Source organism: Camarhynchus parvulus, chromosome 3 (assembly GCF_901933205.1).
Source record: "Camarhynchus parvulus chromosome 3, STF_HiC, whole genome shotgun sequence".
Lineage (NCBI taxonomy): Eukaryota > Metazoa > Chordata > Aves > Passeriformes > Thraupidae > Camarhynchus > Camarhynchus parvulus.
The window spans coordinates 13,253,319-13,272,119 of record NC_044573.1 but is presented as its reverse complement, the minus strand read 5'-3'; the positions used below and the strand labels follow the sequence as shown (position 1 = coordinate 13,272,119).

General features: G+C 37.3%; 1 protein-coding gene across 3 annotated transcripts in view; it reads right to left on the bottom strand.

Annotated features, from left to right (window-relative positions):
- MAP4K3 (mitogen-activated protein kinase kinase kinase kinase 3) overlaps positions 1–18,801 on the bottom strand; it is a 65,464-nt gene that overhangs the window by 29,171 nt on the left and 17,492 nt on the right. For 2 of the 3 annotated variants that reach the window (XM_030944266.1, XM_030944267.1), the window contains exons 6-15: positions 18,045–18,092; positions 15,931–15,973; positions 15,208–15,280; positions 12,718–12,849; positions 12,356–12,418; positions 12,193–12,274; positions 11,978–12,088; positions 7,928–8,003; positions 6,943–7,001; positions 4,326–4,388 (exon numbers count right to left, since the gene is read on the bottom strand). In XM_030944266.1, coding sequence (XP_030800126.1) covers positions 4,326–4,388; positions 6,943–7,001; positions 7,928–8,003; positions 11,978–12,088; positions 12,193–12,274; positions 12,356–12,418; positions 12,718–12,849; positions 15,208–15,280; positions 15,931–15,973; positions 18,045–18,092 — 750 coding nt within the window. The remainder of the gene's footprint in view (positions 1–4,325; positions 4,389–6,942; positions 7,002–7,927; positions 8,004–11,977; positions 12,089–12,192; positions 12,275–12,355; positions 12,419–12,717; positions 12,850–15,207; positions 15,281–15,930; positions 15,974–18,044; positions 18,093–18,801) is intronic. The other variant, XM_030944268.1, reaches the window with a different exon arrangement.

The window sequence follows — 18,801 nt, the reverse complement described above, 5'->3', positions numbered from 1 at the left end:
TACAGAGATTTCCACAAAACATTTGATGGTAAGGCCATGCCATGAAAAAAATTCCCAAGGAATGATCAAATCTACAATACCTTCTGTGGCTTAAGTTTAAAAACCTGCTACTTAATGTCTGTAGAATTTTACTGTAAGTAAACTGCTACTGTATCTTTAACAGTCTTATCATCCTAATTTGTTCTATAGGGCTGGGCTGTCCTGGAAATCTATTTTTCAGTATTCAGGCCTTCAAAAACAAAATGTATACAGCAAACCAGGAATTCACAGTTACTTCCTACATTTGCTGTTCTTGAAATCTAACAAGACCAATCAAAGTGGCAAAATTAAGACTTGAAATATACAAAATGCTGTGGGAGTAACCCTGAATTTCAAAGAATACAAATCACCTTTGGACTACTAACATATTAAGTAAGAAGGCACATACACATCTCTATCTCAGTAAAATGACAAAGCAATTCCTATCTCATTGCTTCATCAAAGAGGAAGTTAATTTTTAAAAGAGCCTAACACTACCTAAGGCATACTCTGTATTTTAATGCCCTTATATCAATAAAAAGTGCATTCTTGAATTTCTCTGGATAGCCTAACGCATCAGAAAAACCGAGTTAAATGTATTTTTTTTGAATAGGCTAAATATAATTCTTCCCTGGTGGCTGAGTGAGGTTTTAATGTGCATTACTGCTACACAACCACTGTTCCCTTCTTCCTTTGTATTTCAGTTCTCCATGCATTTTGTCTGTGAACATCCCCTTGCCTCCTAGCAGTAAAACTGAACATCTCATTTTCTTAATTACTTTTTCCAAGCAGAAAATACCCAAAACATGCAGGAGAGGAAAACAAAAGAGCAAAAACCACTGGTACTTTTCCACCATTTCCACTTACTTTCTTCTGATCTAAGGACCATGCTCCATTTCACTACCTAAAGCTGGAAAAGGTATGAAGACTCTGAAATCTAATACTGATAGCTGCAATATGTTTTTAGAGCTAGGTTAGCTAAAGTAGGACAGGAGTCTTCATGGGTTGCAGCACAGAAAAAGCATATGTATGTATGTGTAGTGAGGAGAAAAATTACTTAAATTAAAGCAAAATGCTCCTGGATAAGGTTCTCTGTTATCTATGTCAATCTCTTTAGTTCAATCTTTTCCTACCAATATTTTAGCTTTTCTGTCACAACTAATTAAAAATCACACGATAGCTATGAGGAAACATTATATTCCTAAAAGTAACTGCTACCAAAAATGATCACAAATTGTTAAAACCCAGGGCATATTTATGAGGCAAAAGAAAACAAAAATCAACCATGACAGAAGTATTTAAATAGGACCAAATGTATAAATGCACCCGGCAAGGACAACAGTGCAGACAGCATGGGAGCTGCAAACCTCTGAATTCTTTGCTAAAGGAGTCCTAAATGAATGTTACATTTGTAACAACTGAAAACAATTATAGGTTGGAACCTGAAATACCAAAGCCAAGTTTTATTTAACTCCTCTGTCACTTTAACAGTAGAATTCAACACTTTTTACTGTGTACTATATTCTTCAGGTTAAATTACTCCAGGCTCCTAGTTTAAACAGAAGTAAGCCAGAGATCACCAGGGGCTCCTTCCCACTTCATCTTTTTTTGGGAATTCTCTGATGGTATTTCTCACTTTCCAAGGTGTGCGGAACAGTTCTCCATGTATGAACCAGAATTATTTTTCAGCTCACTACAAATGGGAAGAAAAATGTTTTGCCACAGAATTTCACTGTAGACCAGGATAAACTAAGTGAAAATATTTTCATTTAGTTCAATGTGACATTTTGTTTTGAGTTGGAAAAACAGTAAGCTTTTGTGACTCAGGTTCAATAGCATAGGTTAAAAATGTCCCAGAATAGGGAACACATATTTTTAAAGGTGACTTTGATTTAGAACATTTCCTGAGCTCACTGCAAATGCAATGCTCACCTCTGCAACTTATTTGAGCTAGGATCCAATCAATTGCTTTTAAAATATACAGAAAGACGTTGAAAAGATCTACCTTATGCAAAGTCTAATGTGCACATAAGACTAAGAAGACAAAATAGGAACATGAAGAACTCTAAATGACAGGAAGTAGCATGTGCAAAAAAATCTCAAAAGATGGAAGGTACCCAAGAAAGTTTCTGAGAAACTTGTTGCCTAGTTGCAGAAAACAGAAAAAATATCTATCCTGAAAGACAGAAGAGCCTGTATCTAGAGCAACATAGTCTGTTATTTATTTAGCTATGAATCAAAGGAGTATATTTGTATAAGATGAAAGAGAAGCACTATCCCGTCCTTTCTGATTGCAATTTGCATAAAGGGATACTGGGGATTGGATCCAAAATTTTCCCTGCAAACAAGACCTGTACTCAATTTCTCCATTCTTTTGGCAGATCCACGTAGGTGCCTCAGAAAAGCAAAGGCAGAAGGAGGGGAAGAAGAAAAAGAGAGAAATGATTTTTAAGGGTAGCCACATCATATGCATCAAACGTTTGAAAGGTAATGTGCACAAACTGCCATATGATCAATCCAGCTGTTCAAAATCCTGTACAACTTTGCTTTCAATATCAACTGTATGTGGCCCAAAATACACCTCAATCTATGGAAATTTTTTAAAATTATCTTAGCTCTGCAAGGGAGTTGTTACTTACGAGGTATTTCATAAAACCAGAACAACAGCAGGGAAAGAGCCCCACAGTAGTAGGTGATACATCATGCTTCTGAAGAAGTGTAATTGTTTCCTCTTGATAACATTTGAAAAACTCACATACCACTCCTCAATCAACATATCTGAAACCAATACTGTCAGAGCAGGAGTGGGGAAAGGAAACAGAGAGAGAATCTCTGATTAGTGCATCCTACAGAAGAATGAACCAACTACTAATTGTCTCCTTTAAGGGTTAGACTTTACTGAAGAATCTCCCAAATAGGTGATGCACTACCATCAACTCTAAATTCTCCACTTTGATTCAAAATAAGCACAGGAAGATGTGAAGAAAGCAGTGAAACAGACAAAGTGCTGTTGAGTGACTTTAAAACACATCTCACGACTGTGACAACAACAGTACTTGGTAAGTTTTATAATAGTCACAATTTTTGAAGAGTGTATTGAACAGCATGGAGTAGAAGAAAGATGGGAAAGAACAGGAAAGAAGAAGGGAAGAAGGATGGGAAAGAACATTCAGTTATGAGACATATTCTCATTCTTCTCTTAGACCCACAGATACCAGGCTAGCAAGATATATGACAACACTGAAAATAGCCTTAAAAAAAAAAAAAAGTGTTAAACTGCAAAGAGTAAACCAAAAGGAAACCAAACTGAAAAGCCAAAACCACACTCTCAAAACGAGAGGAACTGCACAGGATGGGGGTGTTGCCACCAGGTAGGGAAATCTAAGCTACTCATCTCAAAACAAAGGCAAAGACAGTTTAAGCTTTCACTAACTACGTTTCTGGCAGATTCAAGTCACACCAGGCTAACTGATGATGTAACAAACAAACAAGAAAAACCTTAAGAACAAAAAACATCACATAAAACCCAAGACATTCTCAAACACCCCAGCCTCCCATCTTCCTCTCAGTGCACTTATATTAAACATCTCACAAATCCAAGAAAGTTAGCAGATTAATGCTCTTAATTTACTACAGAATGTTTCTTCCTTTTTCTCAACAGTCTGTGTTTAACTACACAAAGAGGAGAGAAATAAGAAAACTCACTTCCTAGAGTAATTTCCACAGTGTGATGCTAACAAACCAGATTTTTTAGCAGTGCAACAACAGAAAATTTGGAAAATTTATCAGACTTTAAATGATTCCAAATGCCATTGAGAACAGTTATGAGCATAGTTTCTGTTATTTCTATTAAGTGTATATTAATTCTGTAACATAATTACCATCTGGAGAATTCACAGACTTACATAATTTTATAGCTTTGCATGGGATTATTAAAAAAAAAAACCTACCAGACAGAAATACAAAGAAAATGTTTCTTCTATATTCAATCACCCTCCAAAAAATAACAAATGACACGCAGAATGGCAGTAAAGAAATTACAATGAATGCACGAATGCATAACACTGAACTCCTTCTATAAGAATGATTCAAGTAAATATGAGTACAGGTTAAATACTGTCAATGCTGCACATAATAAGAATTTCTTTCTACACTACAGAAATAGACATACAGACTAATAGTTACATTTAATGATTTTTACAGATGAAAATACCACTACTACAACAACAGGACAAAACATGAACTTTGAAAAAGGAAAACAAGGACAAAACTAACACTGACAAAGAAAGGCATAAGACAAAAAATACCAGGTTAGATCTTGCAGTGTAGTATATGTCTTCTGAATTGTCCAAAAAATCGCTACTGTCAGGCTGTTCATTAGATAGAGATCAAGAAAAGCAAATTATTTATATTGTGACTGAAAGCCAGATGCACATAAAGGTAAATTTTCTTGCTAAAAAAAAAGAGATACTGAAAGTTAGTTAGTTGAAACTCAAAACCATGTTAAGACAGTTCTTTCAATGGAGGTAAAACACAGCTAAGGGAATGGTCACATCATCAAACACCAAAATGATGAGCTGAGCTGTGATAATGTGTGACAAACTGTCCCAGGAAGAGTCCAGTTCAACATCTCAGTGCAGCACTGACAGTAACTTCTCATGCTGCAGGGGGCCAGGGCTTTGTGCACTCACACACATAAGTAACTGAGTGTAAGTTTAAGCCTGCTTGGTGAGACAGAAGCAAAAGCATGAGAACTGCTTTAATGAAAACAGATCCACACTGTTACTGCTGGAGGAAGACACAGTCATCTCCTGCTCCCACTTCCATTTCAAAGACTTCCTCTGCCAGAGTGGGCAGATTGTTACAAACTTCTCCCACAGGCTGGTTTGTGCTGAGGCTCTTAGCTAAAGCTTCCATTCTTTGAATAGGTCACTTGTTTGCAGTTTGCCATGCCAATTTAAATTGTCCATTGGTCTTCAGCTAGTCTATAAATATATGTTTTTAATTTGGCCTCTGGACCCAACATCACATCTATATCAGGTATGCATGCTTCTTTCTGACATAAAGCATGGAGCAGTAAATTTTCCTCTTCAGAAAGATTCAAACTAACAGTTACAGGTGTTCTGTGTAGACAGGGAGATGAGGCAAGTTCCTTGGACAGGTTTCACATATGCAACACCTGACCAGAACAAACAACGCTAAGACATTTACTTATCGCAGAATTCATCTGGATCGTTCCAGACCCTTCACCAAGCAGCAAGAACTTCTGAGATTCCAAAGTACAAAGGTCCTGACTGCTAACACAGTGCAGGAAAAGGCTCAATTTCTCCCTTCCAACAACACCTGTCAAACAACTGCTCTCAAAAGCTGTGCTTTCAACCCCTTAGAAAATTTCTCTCCAGTTTAGCAACTCAAGTTCCTAAGGTGCAATAAAAGCACCACTGCTCCATGGAGCACTATGGTTTATCCACCACTGCTCCACTGAGTTATCCACTGTGTCATCAGTGACTGATAAAAAGAAAGAAATGGGAAAAGTATTTTTAAAACTTCAAGCTCTCCACTAACATTTTTACAATTACAACTCTGTGTGTGTATAAATGAAACTCTTAATGAGCAAAAACATGACAGTTTCAACTATACAATGCTTCCAATTGTATTTTCTTTACAACAGGGAAGCAAAGACAAAATAACTTGGAATCAGTTCAAAAATAATTTTGAGTTAAATGATGGGGTTGTAGTAGAAGCACTGCCTTCATTACCACATTTAATAAAAACTTACATAACCAGGGCTCCTAAATAATGCTGCTATGCAGTTATGCCAAGGTCTAAGTAACACATCTGAAATACTTGTCTAAATCCTATGTGTCATTTGGTAAGCTGCTCTCCTCCATCTCAAACAGGCACTAGAAACTAAGGCTCCCCGTCCAGCCACTTCTGAGGACAAGCAAGATTAAATACAACCTCTTACACCCAGAGTCTGCTGACCCACTACCAAAGGGCAAAGCACTTGGAAGGATTATTTCAGTACAACCACAGAGCACCACAAGGAAGTGTGTGTCAGAAATCCAACTCACATGTGGTTTGTAGACTACAGAAGTACATTCCTATGTACACACCCTTCCAAAAACCAACTCTGAGCAAAGTCAGTGTCCCTCCCACATATTTACTAAGCCAACTTTTTATCCTTAACACCTGCCTTAGAAAAACAGAGAGAACACATAAGTCTGCAGTGAGGAAGCAAAGGAGTGTCTTTTTATCTTGAAGAAATTGCCGAAGTGCACAAATGTGGAAAGCAACAGTCTCCATAGAAGAGAGGAAGCTACTGCAATTGTGAGATTGCACAGACACCTCTTCCCTCACAGCCTGACTTCTCACACCCCTTGTACTGATGGGTCCACAGGAGGAAATCATTGGCAACACACCTTGACATAAAACAGCTGCCACACTCAGGATGGCTCAGCTGTGATGCAGGGCCACAGAAGGATTATTCACAGAGGAAAGTCTTTTAAAATGCATCATACCTCTTCCCCAAGCTCTCAATTTTATTATTTCCATTGTCAATACAAGAACAAGGGGGAGAAACAGATGAGTACACACAAGAATTCTACAATCAAAAAAATAACTCTGCAAATAAAGGGAATGGTATACTGGGCAGTAAGGGATAAAGGATAGAGGAAACCTGCAACACAAAGAGCTGTTGCTTAGCACATACAGCACACCTGGCAGAAACCACAAATAAGGAGGTTTGCTACGTATAGTGAATGTAATGGCACAAAAAACCCACTATGTTCCAACTTGTCAGTAAAATCACTAACAAGTTCAGTAGCACCAAGGAAACATGCTACACATCTTGGATTTCTCCTTCCCCACAGATATTTGTAGGGATTAATGTGTAGTGCATAGCCCATACTGCTTGTTACTCACAAATTCATGATGTGGCTCTGTCTCTTTCCTCAATGGTGGATCAAACTTTACTTGGCCAACTAAAGAGGAGAAAAGGAAAACAAGAAGTTGGACTCTAGTTAGAAAAGACTGAGCTCCAAAGGCTAACAAAAATTCAGTTTAATGAATGCATCATATCCCCACTGACAGAAACTTGTGACACATGGACATACCAAACTTGTGACTGCCAGAAAAACTAATAGGCACAGAAAGTACTCTTTTATCACAAATGCAGCCCAGTTGGCATTTGCCTCACCTTCTCATTAGAAGGAACAGGAAAACCACTGAGCAAACTGGGCAGTGAAGTGTCCTCTTCAGAGGTGCAATACACCTGTACTTTACAGAAAAAACTTTCCATGATGTGAATTCACTGGATCTGTTCTTCTGAGAGACTCCCTAGCACTAAAGAGTGCTGAATGAAGTTTGGTGTGAATTAACCAAATCTTCCAGGATAACTCTTTGGCAGGACTTCTTGAACACTCCTACTCTCGACTTTACCTAAGAAAAGACAGCTAAAGCTCTAAGTATTTAATTCAAGCAAAATAATTACTACAACCTGGGAATGGAGTCTGCTTTTAATGGCCAATCAACCTCCTCCCTTCCCGACCTCTGTGTGACTGTTTCAATTCAAAAGCAAATCCAAGATACTAAATTAAGGAAGAAAGAATAATCCATTCTGTTACCCAGCTGAATCTGGCATTGGTCTGAATATCCTTCCTGGAGTAAAATATAAAACAATGTCAATCAGCTCTCAGAAGAGCTCAGGCTGTGTCTTGTTCAATTAAGATGAAACAATAACAAACTCTGACAAAGGGCGTATAAAAATATTTTACACATCTTATATCCTTAAGTGAAATAGTCTAAGCTTTTATTTTCCTATGTATCACTAAAAATGTTTCTATGTACATCAGATACCCAAAATACCAGCTGAAATAATATCAATGATTGTCACATTACACATGCTTACAGTTTATTTCAGAGCGTGTCTTTTCTTCTCTCCCATTTCTACTTGTTGAATGAATTCTGTGAGGCACAACGAGAGGCTAGAAGGAAAAAATAAAATATTTAATACCCAAATATATTCACTTGAAACCTTGTATTGTCTAACACTTTTTAGCAGGTTTCTTTAGCATAACATAAAAAAAGGAAAAAAATCAAGTGAAAGCTAAATGTAAAGATTGTATGCATTTTTCAATATATTAAAGTTAGAATTATTTGGAGACATTTTAACTGTTGAGTGCCTTCAGTAAAAGGGATTTTAGAACACTGCATTTGAGCAAGTAAAGCTAATGCTGGTCAGCTTTTCTCTTTGCTCATGTAGCATTTTCTTTTTTCACCATTCAGTTTAAGGGTATTGGTAGTTTTTAAAATAAGCAGTAAGACAAAATCTGACTTACTGGCAGATTTCATTCCATGAGATACTGAAATAATTTTCCTAGCTTTTAACTTAACTGATGACATGTTAGAAATCAGTTTATGTTATTTAAGCAGATGAGAAATCTACCTGAGATTTTCAAAGCTGACTAGAAAGGAGTATTCCTGGTACTCCTGTGTTGTGTGGCAAGACAGATGGCAACATTTCTACAAATTCACCTTCATATTTATATTCCACTTCTATTTTTTCCCTGAATTTCCATTTACTTCTCTACAGGATGAAGTGTTCTACACTTCAAGACCTGGCTTTCTTTTTTGCTGCTGTTGGATTTTCCCTCTTCTTTCTACATTCACCACTGCAAGCTCCCTTAGAAATGTGGGGGCATTCTTCACCCTTGTTCACTGCTTCAGGGTCCATGGTGAGCATCTTTGCATGTGAATCACCCTTTTGTTACTAATACTATTGTTGCTGTACTTTCACAGAGTAATGAAGAGCTCAAAGACTCTATTTATTCCTAAAATACAATCTGCAAACATGATTTCCCTTCTCCTCTTTTCATCACACACTTACTTCCTTGATTCTTGTTAGGATCTAACATATCTACATGATGTTTCACCTCCCATTTTTGTTCACTTTGCTCTTCCTTGAAACTGCAGAGATTTATAGACTGTGGATGTATATTTTCTCCACTCTCACCAGCAGTTTTTTTTTTGTTTCTCACAGCTTATGTCAATCTTTCCTTTCCACAGTTCCATTTTGTCTATTGTGCACTCTTTGGGCTTCGAAAATGGTTGGCTACAGCATGTCAAGGTTTGATTTGATACCATGTGCTGAAAGTTTGCTCATTTATGATCTTTCATTAAGAGGCACTGCCTGGTCATGTCTGATGTGTGTGCATCTGCAATTGCAGTGCCAGGAGCCCAGCTGGAGCAGGGCTAGGAGGTATTTTCACCTTTGCAGCAATACTGTGTGAGCACTTGCAGCGTGACACAGATGCCTGTGTTGCACTACAGACAGAGCCTGTCCTCCTATCATCTTCTCCATGACCACAGAATTACATTCAGGATCAAATCTTCATCCCTCAGTCATGAGGACAAAGTCCTCAAGTCACCTTGAAATACCTGCACTGACAACAGGCTGATACAAACACCTGACATCTGAGCTGTGCAGGAGAACAAAGGAATGTAGGTTAACTTCCTGACACAAATGCCATTTGGGCACAATTTCCATCATGGCACAGATCTCAAAGGCATCTTATCCCCAAAATTTGTAGTGTGCTAGGCATAAAACATAAGCACCTTCCTCTTTGTAACCATGTCAGCTAATATCACGTTCATCCTGGGAATCACTGTCATAGAAATAGGGAGAACAGGCAATTGTCAACAAGCCCAGAGTCGCAAAGCAGCGATCCTGTCCATGACTGAATGGGAAATTAGGTGAAGCCCTCCATGAGCTGGGGTAGGGAAAAATACTGGAAATGTCAGTTTCAGATACACTTGCTAAATGAACAACAGCTGCATGAACAGAAGAGCCCTTTTAATTATACCCATGTAATGGGATGGGTTTTAGTTTTCACACATTAAACATTTCACCTTTGAGTTTAGAATTATTTAAAATGTAGCATGGTACTCCTCAGAGTGGTGGGAAATTCAGATGTACTTCACAGCTCTGCAGACTATCCAAGCAGTAACAGATTGCATCCCCCTAAAAGCAGCACAGGCCAAGTGAAGACCTGTCACCACAGTGGGCAGCAGACCTGCCTTCAAAGACCACTGACAGAGAGAAAAGCTCCCTCATCTCCAAAAAAGAAAAACAACCCACCAAAAAAACTCAAAACATGAACACCACCCACCCAAAAAAATCCATAGCTGTAAACAAACTGAGGAGTAAATCTGAAGCTCTCAATTCTCAACGGTGTTTTTGGATATGTTACGTTGTACCACATTTTGTCACTTCTTTTAATTTTTGATGGACGCGTTCAGGCAATTGTGACAGTCACAGGACTGGCCAATCCCTAAATTAAGACCTCCAGATGCCTCTATGAGCAGGTGAGTTTTGAACAATGTTAAATTGTGCATAAAAGAAGCATATACACTTCTTACTTCACTTGTTTTTATTACCAGAAAGACCACAATGCCAAGATTGCCCTGCCTATCATCTGAAATACAAAACTTGCTAAGCTTCTCCCCAGAAAAGACACAGCTTTTGCTCCTGATACCACACTTTATTATGGGGTAATTGATAAGTCATACAGCACACAACAGAAGAGCCTTCTTAATGCTAAGTCACAAGGGACATATAAGAGTGAATACTATTTTGTAAGCTGAGAAACACCTCTTTAAGGGCCTCACAGCTCTCGCTCATCACTGAGCAGAGAGAGAACTAAAGGACAGTAAAGAGCTTATGGTGAGAAGATCCAAGTTACTCAGTGCAGACTCCATGTGGAATCAGACACCTTTCTCTTAAGTGACCTGAAAGTCAACCACATTAAGGGAGTTCTTGTGTGTTTGACTTTTAATTTTTTTTTAATCAGAAAAATCTACTAATTTTTTCTCCCACTCCCACTACGTACATTTGCTTTTAAAAGTACTGACTATTATTTCATCCTTATGCCTTCATCTCTTTCCCTCTTATTTGGAAAATGTGTAAGCACTGCACTCCATAACACAAAAAATTATCTATTTCACTTTGGCTTCTTCCCACACTTTTTATTTTAGCTTTTAAGAAAGACTTGGTGAAAAGTCAGCTGGTCTTTGCTATTCAAGCAGGTAAAAGCTCATTTAACTTGTAAAATCTGAAAATTAGTCCCTTAAATTAGTTGCCTCTTTTAAGCTTCTTTTCCTCTGAAGGCATTTTTAGATTAGTTTACCCATTAAAAAGAACCAAAAATATGTAATTAAAGAATCACGGCATTTGTGTTAAAAGGATTACATTTTTTCTTTAAAAGAAAAGGCCACCAGTTAGGGAACTGTAAACATTTGAAAAGTATTCACTAACGTGCAGCAAAGTATAAAGACAGGATGAAGTAACAGAATATCTATCTCTTTTCTCTTATTTATTAAACACTTCAGCCCTGTGCTGTTTATCATCTTACATAAGCAGACTACTTTTTCCCAGCTGTTTGAGCAGAAAATCAGAAACTCTTTGATAAAACTGTAGGTGAAATCAAGTTTCAGAGTATTCTAAGATGGAAAAATACAATCTGCAAAATATACACATCAAACTATTGAACAAAAACAACTACAGGATCATTTGCTTTTACACAGACTAATTAATCAGTTTTATGAATGCTTTCTTTGCCGATGGAAACATAACTTTACAAAGAAACACATAGCAGAATGCATGACAGAACTCAGGACTGGAGAAGCACATCACAGAAATGCTTCAAAATTTTGTTCATTGCTGTTCTTCAACAATTTTGAAGCAGTAAAATCTCTTTTTCTTCAATCTTCCCTTCCCAAAAATATAATTATTTTTGCTAAGTGCCTGTATGAGTGAAAGAGCAGCACAACTAAAAGTAAAAGCAACTCCTGAGACTATTCCCAGATCACAAAAAGTCCTGGGGCTCAATAAATCACAATAATTTAGTTTTGCTGGCAAACAAAAACTTAATCTGATTCTATGATCAGAAGATATTCCTACCTCAGGATCATCATCATCAAAATCATGGTAAGTGGAATGATCAGGATTATTCATTTTATCCAAAAGTTCAATGGCAAGACTTCGATTTAATGGCTGGGTAACAAAGGGATGCTGAAAGACAGAGGGAAACACAGAGATTAAAATTCCAGCCACTCACACTAAGCATATTTTAATTGTATAACTTTAGAAAAGACCCCTCATACATAAATTTATACCTGTAGTAATTTTTCAGCGGTAGGTCTTTTTTTAGGATTTTTTGTAAGTGCCATTTTCACAAAATGATGGAAACTATTGGACCTGTAAAACAAAGTGCTAAACATTAAAATCAATTTCCAAGTACAGTACATTCATTATCTACTGAAACAAAAAAGCACTTACCATTTCATTTTGTCCTTTAATTTAGGAGGTTGGAAGTTGCTTTTTGTCATTAGAAAAAGTGCTCTGAAAAAAAGAACAACAGCATTTCTGTGGGTATGCTGCAATACACGAGATAAATTATTAAACACTTTATTTAATAGGCAAGAAGAAGCCACATCAGTTTAAGAGACTCAACCAGGAGTTTATACATTTATGCACCAGAAGGAGTTGTTACAATTTCTGTCTCATTTCTGTTCACTCAGAACACTCACAGCCCAGTGCCCTTGCAGTACACCCAAAACTCACAAGCACACACAGCCATTTCTTCAAATGGATTATTTAATTAGCTGCATTTACCCACCAAGCTCTAACCCTTTACTAACCTCATTGGATGTAGGTCAAACATTGGAGGCTGAAGTTCAGCAAGCTCTATTGCAGTTATTCCAACTGCCCACAGATCACACAGTTGGTTATAGCCACCTTTCCTTTCTACTGCAGCAACTTCTGGTGCCATCCTGAACAGTAAGAGACATTTTTAGGTAAACTTCTCAGCACAATTCAAACATTCTTTGTATACATAGTATTCTCTTCCTTAAAGCTCTCAATTGATAAGGTCACAGTATATTATAGATATACACACACAAGTGTGTGTGTAAAAAATTATGCAATGTACACCTGAAGTTGCCCTTAGTCATCTTCTAATAACTAACAGGCAGTTTCTACAAGGGCCATTCAGGAGTAAGTGGATGAAATCAATCTGTCTCTAATAAATAGAGACTAAACACTACTCAATAACCAAAGACCCTGAAGTATAATTACTCAACTACAATAAAATCCACATAATACCCAAATTTATATATTGCCCAGAAAGTGATCCACTGACTTTGAAGAGAAAAATTCTAACAAGAGAAAAAGCAATAAAATGTCAGCTTTCTTGTACCCTGAAAGCATGGGACTCATTGTCACCTCTGTATACAGCACTCCTCATTTGTAAAATCTGTTTCACTCATGTCAGGTGGCCTTTTTATGTCAACAAAGTGGTTTCACATTCTCAGGTGGCAAAACTGAACAAACATAACTGGCACATAAATAGGAATACCTAAAGGAAATTATTCACTTGGAATTGTCATATTTTTTGATGGCCAAAGAGAATTATGAATTTGATTGTCCTATGTAGCCCTGCAAGGTGGCCAACATGTTAGTATTTCTTAGCTTTAAGCTTTATCAGTCCTGATCACCTGCAAAGTAGCACTAAGTAACTCAATAAATGTAATACAGATGAAATCACTTAGAGAGTGCTCCAGGAGATCATCAAGCAGCATCTCAACTGATGCATTATTCAAAAACAGATATCCTGTGGTCACAGTACCGAGCCTGCCAGAGCTCAATAAGTGTTTGGACAATGCTCTCCCACACGTGGTGTGACACTTGGGGATGTCCTGTACAGGGCTAAGAGTCAGACTCAATGGCCCTTGTGGGCCCTTTCCATTCCTTATCTGTAGATCTGAAAATATCAGCAGGTTTGGTGGTAGAACTTACTTCACGTTTGTATAACTAAACTATATTTAGACACATTTCTTCCAGAGTTCATTAAAATCCCCATGACTCTAAATCAAAAATGAGGGAGTTACCACAGCAGAAGGCGAACATGAGTTAAACATTTAAATGGAAGCGTTACTAGCACTGCAGTTCACCTGCCCTGAGACACATGTAGATCAAATGACCACTAAAACCTTCACATGGCCTGTTTCAACTAAATTTTCTTCTCTGCAATCTCAAAAATTTTGCTTCCTTGATTCTGCTCTCAAATCTCTAAGAAGCTTTGCAAAGAACAACCAATGCTTTTCATCAGCATTTAACCTATGTAATACTTTCAAAGTTACTATTTAAGGTCATTTGAGAAGCCTGGTAGGATTTGAAAGTTACAGGACTTTCAAGCACTGAAGTCACTCAGATATCTTGGGAAAGAGACATAAACCAATCACATAATCATGACTGATGGGTGTTTGTGCTATTCTGAAAGGGAAGTGAAGCCTTGGTGCGAAGAAAAATGCTAAAAATACTGTGCTTGGCTATTTCAAGTCAATACTTGAACACAGGGTTTTTTAATTATATGTATTTTTATCTTGCACCTACTATGCTGTCAGACTACAGAATTTCAGTATTTGTCTGTGAAACATATGACAAAAGTGCTGATTTACAGAAGAGAATGTGTCTCGTACTTCAAGGTGAAAGGGGACAACCACTTTCAGCAGGAAAAGGATTAAATGAAAGGCAGAACTTCAGGTAAGAAAAATCATACACACTAGTTTAATGGGAAAGAATAGAGATGCAGCACAGGTAGAACTGTATCACAGAATTCAATCAGTTTAGGTAAAAAAGGGAGAAAATGGCTTAGAGAAATAGTTCACAAATGGCACAAGTCTGTGGATGTGTGAGGACAAAGGAAACTCATCACACAGAAAAGCTGTATCTAGGCTGGAGGGGAAATAACATAAAATACCAAAACGAAAAATCAGGGAATAAAAAATACTTAAGATTAAAAGCAAGATTAAACTTGCTTTTAGTTAAAAGCTTTAAGTTAAAAGCAAGCAAAATTGCTGTTAGTTTTTAGGTTTTACCAAATGAAGATAAATTAGTCAACAGTGATGGCACTACACACCCTTTCAAGTTTTCAGAGCATTAAAGCCTTTTCTCTGACACTGAGCTAATTCAGGATTTGGAATAAGTAACACAGATATGATCACCAGGAAGTTTGACACAGCCTTTAGAGGTTAGTCTACCCAGGAATGACAGAGCATGTCTTTATCACAATTTTTCAACAGTATTATATGTATTACCATTATATTAATGGTCAAGTAAAACACAGTTACCAATATGGGGTGCCAATGAAGGATTTCCTTTTGGCAATTGTAGCTGTTATCTGTGCAGATACTCCAAAATCAGCTATTAAAAAAAAAAGCAAAAACAAAATAACAGTTAACAAGTGATTTGATGTAATTAATTATTAATGAACACAAGTTTGGTTTCCCCACTGTTAAGAGGTGCTTAAATATACTGGAAATATTTAACAAAAAAATTAAAACCAAAAGCAAATAATAGAAACTTGGTCTGCCTCAGATACCATTGGTCAGCTCCCCTCAGTCACTTGCCAGACATGCACACCAATGTTCCTCATACACACAAGGAACAGCAGGCTGGCACAGAAGACCTAACAGGCACATGAAGGGTTTTGATAAGACACAGCACCTCATTTTGTGTTACCAAAGAGATTCTTTCAGCTACGCTTTCAAGGTACATTTCACATGTAAGGACTCTGGATGGTAGATTTTATTAAAAATTTATAAACCCCTGTGATTTGACTTTTCTTTTTCCTTTACAGTATCAGGTCTTTTACTTCACTGTTCCAAAATTACTCCAACTAATCCTCAAATACTAATTCAATGGTTTAGTTAGATACCACCAGCAAGATAAAAAGAATTCTGATATTCAGTAATACCTCACATGAACCATCACCTCATTAAACAAAACAGAGCATGCTGCTTCTTAGAACACATAAAAATATTAATTTAAAGCACAAAGATATATTAACTCACCTAATTTTACATGTCCATTATCCGTTAAAAGAATGTTTGCTCCCTTTAAAAAAAGAAAAGTTTACTTGAATTAAAACATGCCAATTCCTCCAATACAACATTAAAAAAAGAAATATGGGGGATCTTATAGCAAATTAGGGGCCAAAGACAAAGCAAGGATTGTGTTCAATAAACCTGCAGCCTTATCAAGGAAATGTTTGTGAAATTAGCAAGCTGCCATTCTGTTATTAAAAAAATCTCCTTGGATATACAGTGTTTTTCATTAATTTTTAGTTAAGCCTATGGTACTACAGAGTTTGCATTGCACACAAAACCTCTCAATAAACAGTATTTGCCTGTGCTGATTAATTCTTACTTTTTTCTATTTACAATGACTCAAAGGAAACAGGAACTCAAAAGGTCAAAGTGGAAACAATTTCATTTTCTTTTCATAAGTAGGAGCTCATTTTGTCTTGTTTGAGAGCCATGCTTATAATTACAGCCTTAAGGACCTGCCTCAATAACCAAGCATTTAGCAAAGCTACTTCCGTCCTTATGCAACAAAGATTCTGTTCCTGCTGGACTTGGAGAGGTCATTTTTGTGTGGCTGTGTGTTCCACTCCAGCTCAATAACCAAAATTAACCCAAAGCAGAGGTTTGTATTACAAAATTACAAGATAAAAGGACTGAGAACAAACCCGATTTGAAGACTGAAAGCAGGTACAGTTGAGCTGAGTGAAGATTAGAGCTGGCTAAACACAGTTCCAAACATCAGCACTGCACTGCCCATCAGGTAGATGGAAAGGCAGCAGAGATGAACCTCTGAAGACCCGTGTTTTTACAGATTATGGCTTTTCCCAGAGCAGGAAAAGTCAGGCCTGCAATAAAATGCAGCTAACTTGGCCCACGCTGCACAAGCACAGTTAATGAGCTTGGCAAACAGTGTAACAGCCCTGCTTACATGCTCTTGACCTTGTTCACCTTTCAAGCTAACAGGACAGGTACTCTAAACATGGAACTTGGGTACTGAGGGAAGCAAACACAGTTCAGCAGTCAGGCAATCTGCAGATGAAGACAGTACTTTTCCATGCTCATGAGAACAGATTAAAAAAAATCTTCACAATGTAAGCACTGTAAGCATTTATTAGCAAAGTTCTGCTTAGAAAGAGTATCTACGGACTGTATCCTTACAAGCATTCTATAAAGTATAGTGGAAAACATTTAATTTTGGCACCTGAAGTAATCTTTCATTCAGAAATTACTTTTGTGATTGCTCAAAACCCACATATTCTTCTGCAGCCATTGAGAACAACTTGGAATCAGGCTGCATGAAGGCAACTACAGTTAAAGCTGCTGGGAAAAAAAAGAAACCAAAACCAGCCAAAAAACCAGCACACAACAACACAAAAGAATATGATGATTTACTGTCAAATTTCCAGGAGGAAGTTTGCCAGGTTTGGAAGGGCTTTGGAAAGACTAGGTAGTAAAACTTCAGGAACAAAAAGTCAACAGGAAGCACCAGAAGGAAACAATAACAGAGTATAAGAGTCTGAACAAGCCACTTTTGATGTAGCTTTGCTGAGATGGAGATTTAAGTAAGTCAGTACTAATAGCCTGATTTGCAGCACCCTCTCTATTTTTAGCATGCGAAGGAGGGGACAGAAGTAGTCTCCAAGAACTGCACAGAACAGCAGCCTCTGCCCTGCAATCTGCTCACCACGATGCAAGAAGCCAAAGCAAGAGCTCTGCTCACTAGCTGGTTCAAAAAGAAAAGTATATGGAGTTCCCTGGAAAAGCTGTGGGAAGAGCAAACTTTTCTTTCGCACAGAGCACACATCCTGAAGCCATCTGAACACATACTGCTCTGGACACCAGCTCATGGCTAAATTCCAAAGCACTGGTCCACATAAACAGTTGGTGCGGTTACAAGGAAAAGAACAAACTATTTCCATGCATATATTTTAAAGAAAGATTTTTTTTTTTGCCTTGGGCAGAAAATTTTATTTCATTCTAATAGATTAAAAATCCCTACATATTCAGAAATGTACTGAAAACTGATACGTAACAGTAAAGATCACTAGAGGTGATGTCACCTATTTTTAAAAGCACCAAAAAAACCTTCAGTTTTTACTTACCTTTATATCTCTGTGCATTTTTCCTTTACTGTGAAGGTAATATAGTCCCTGCATAAAATATTTAAATAGTAATTTAGTCCAACATTTTTCATTTGACATACATTTCTTATTTAATTACCACATATATTTAGGATCTAATTTCATCATCTAAATGACTCACTGACTGAAGAACATTTTTATATTTCAGGGTAATTTGCTGTAAATTTGCAGATTCAATAGATGTAGCAGCATATCTAATATCTTTATATAAAGCAGCATACCTAAGCATCTTTGTATAAAGATATTTAGACATTTATCTAAAACACAGGATAGATGGAAGTAATATCAGTCACCACACCTACTGGAAGAAGAGTATTCCCGAAACAAGTTTTTCTCTGGACACGGTAACTGCCACCTTTTTAGACCAAAGTAATTACTGGCAAATGGCCTAGGAGTCTTCTGTTCAGCAGTCAGATCACTGGACCACTAGTAAAGTGGTCTTCTGTATCATTACATATTTCAATCAAGCCTAGAAATTCAAGTCTATTTCATGGATTTCTGCAAAAGCATTTGGCTGTCTGGGTCTTGTACCAAAACATTTTAAGACTCCACACAAGTTAGAAACTAAGTTTAAATTCTGGAAGAACTCTGCAGAACCAAATCCCTGCATGGCACATCAGAGACTGTGTCACTTTGGACACTCCAGGCTTATCTCTAGAATTCTCTTCCAGAAGTAAAATCACACACAAACATCTTCCTTGCTCTGTGACCATGAACC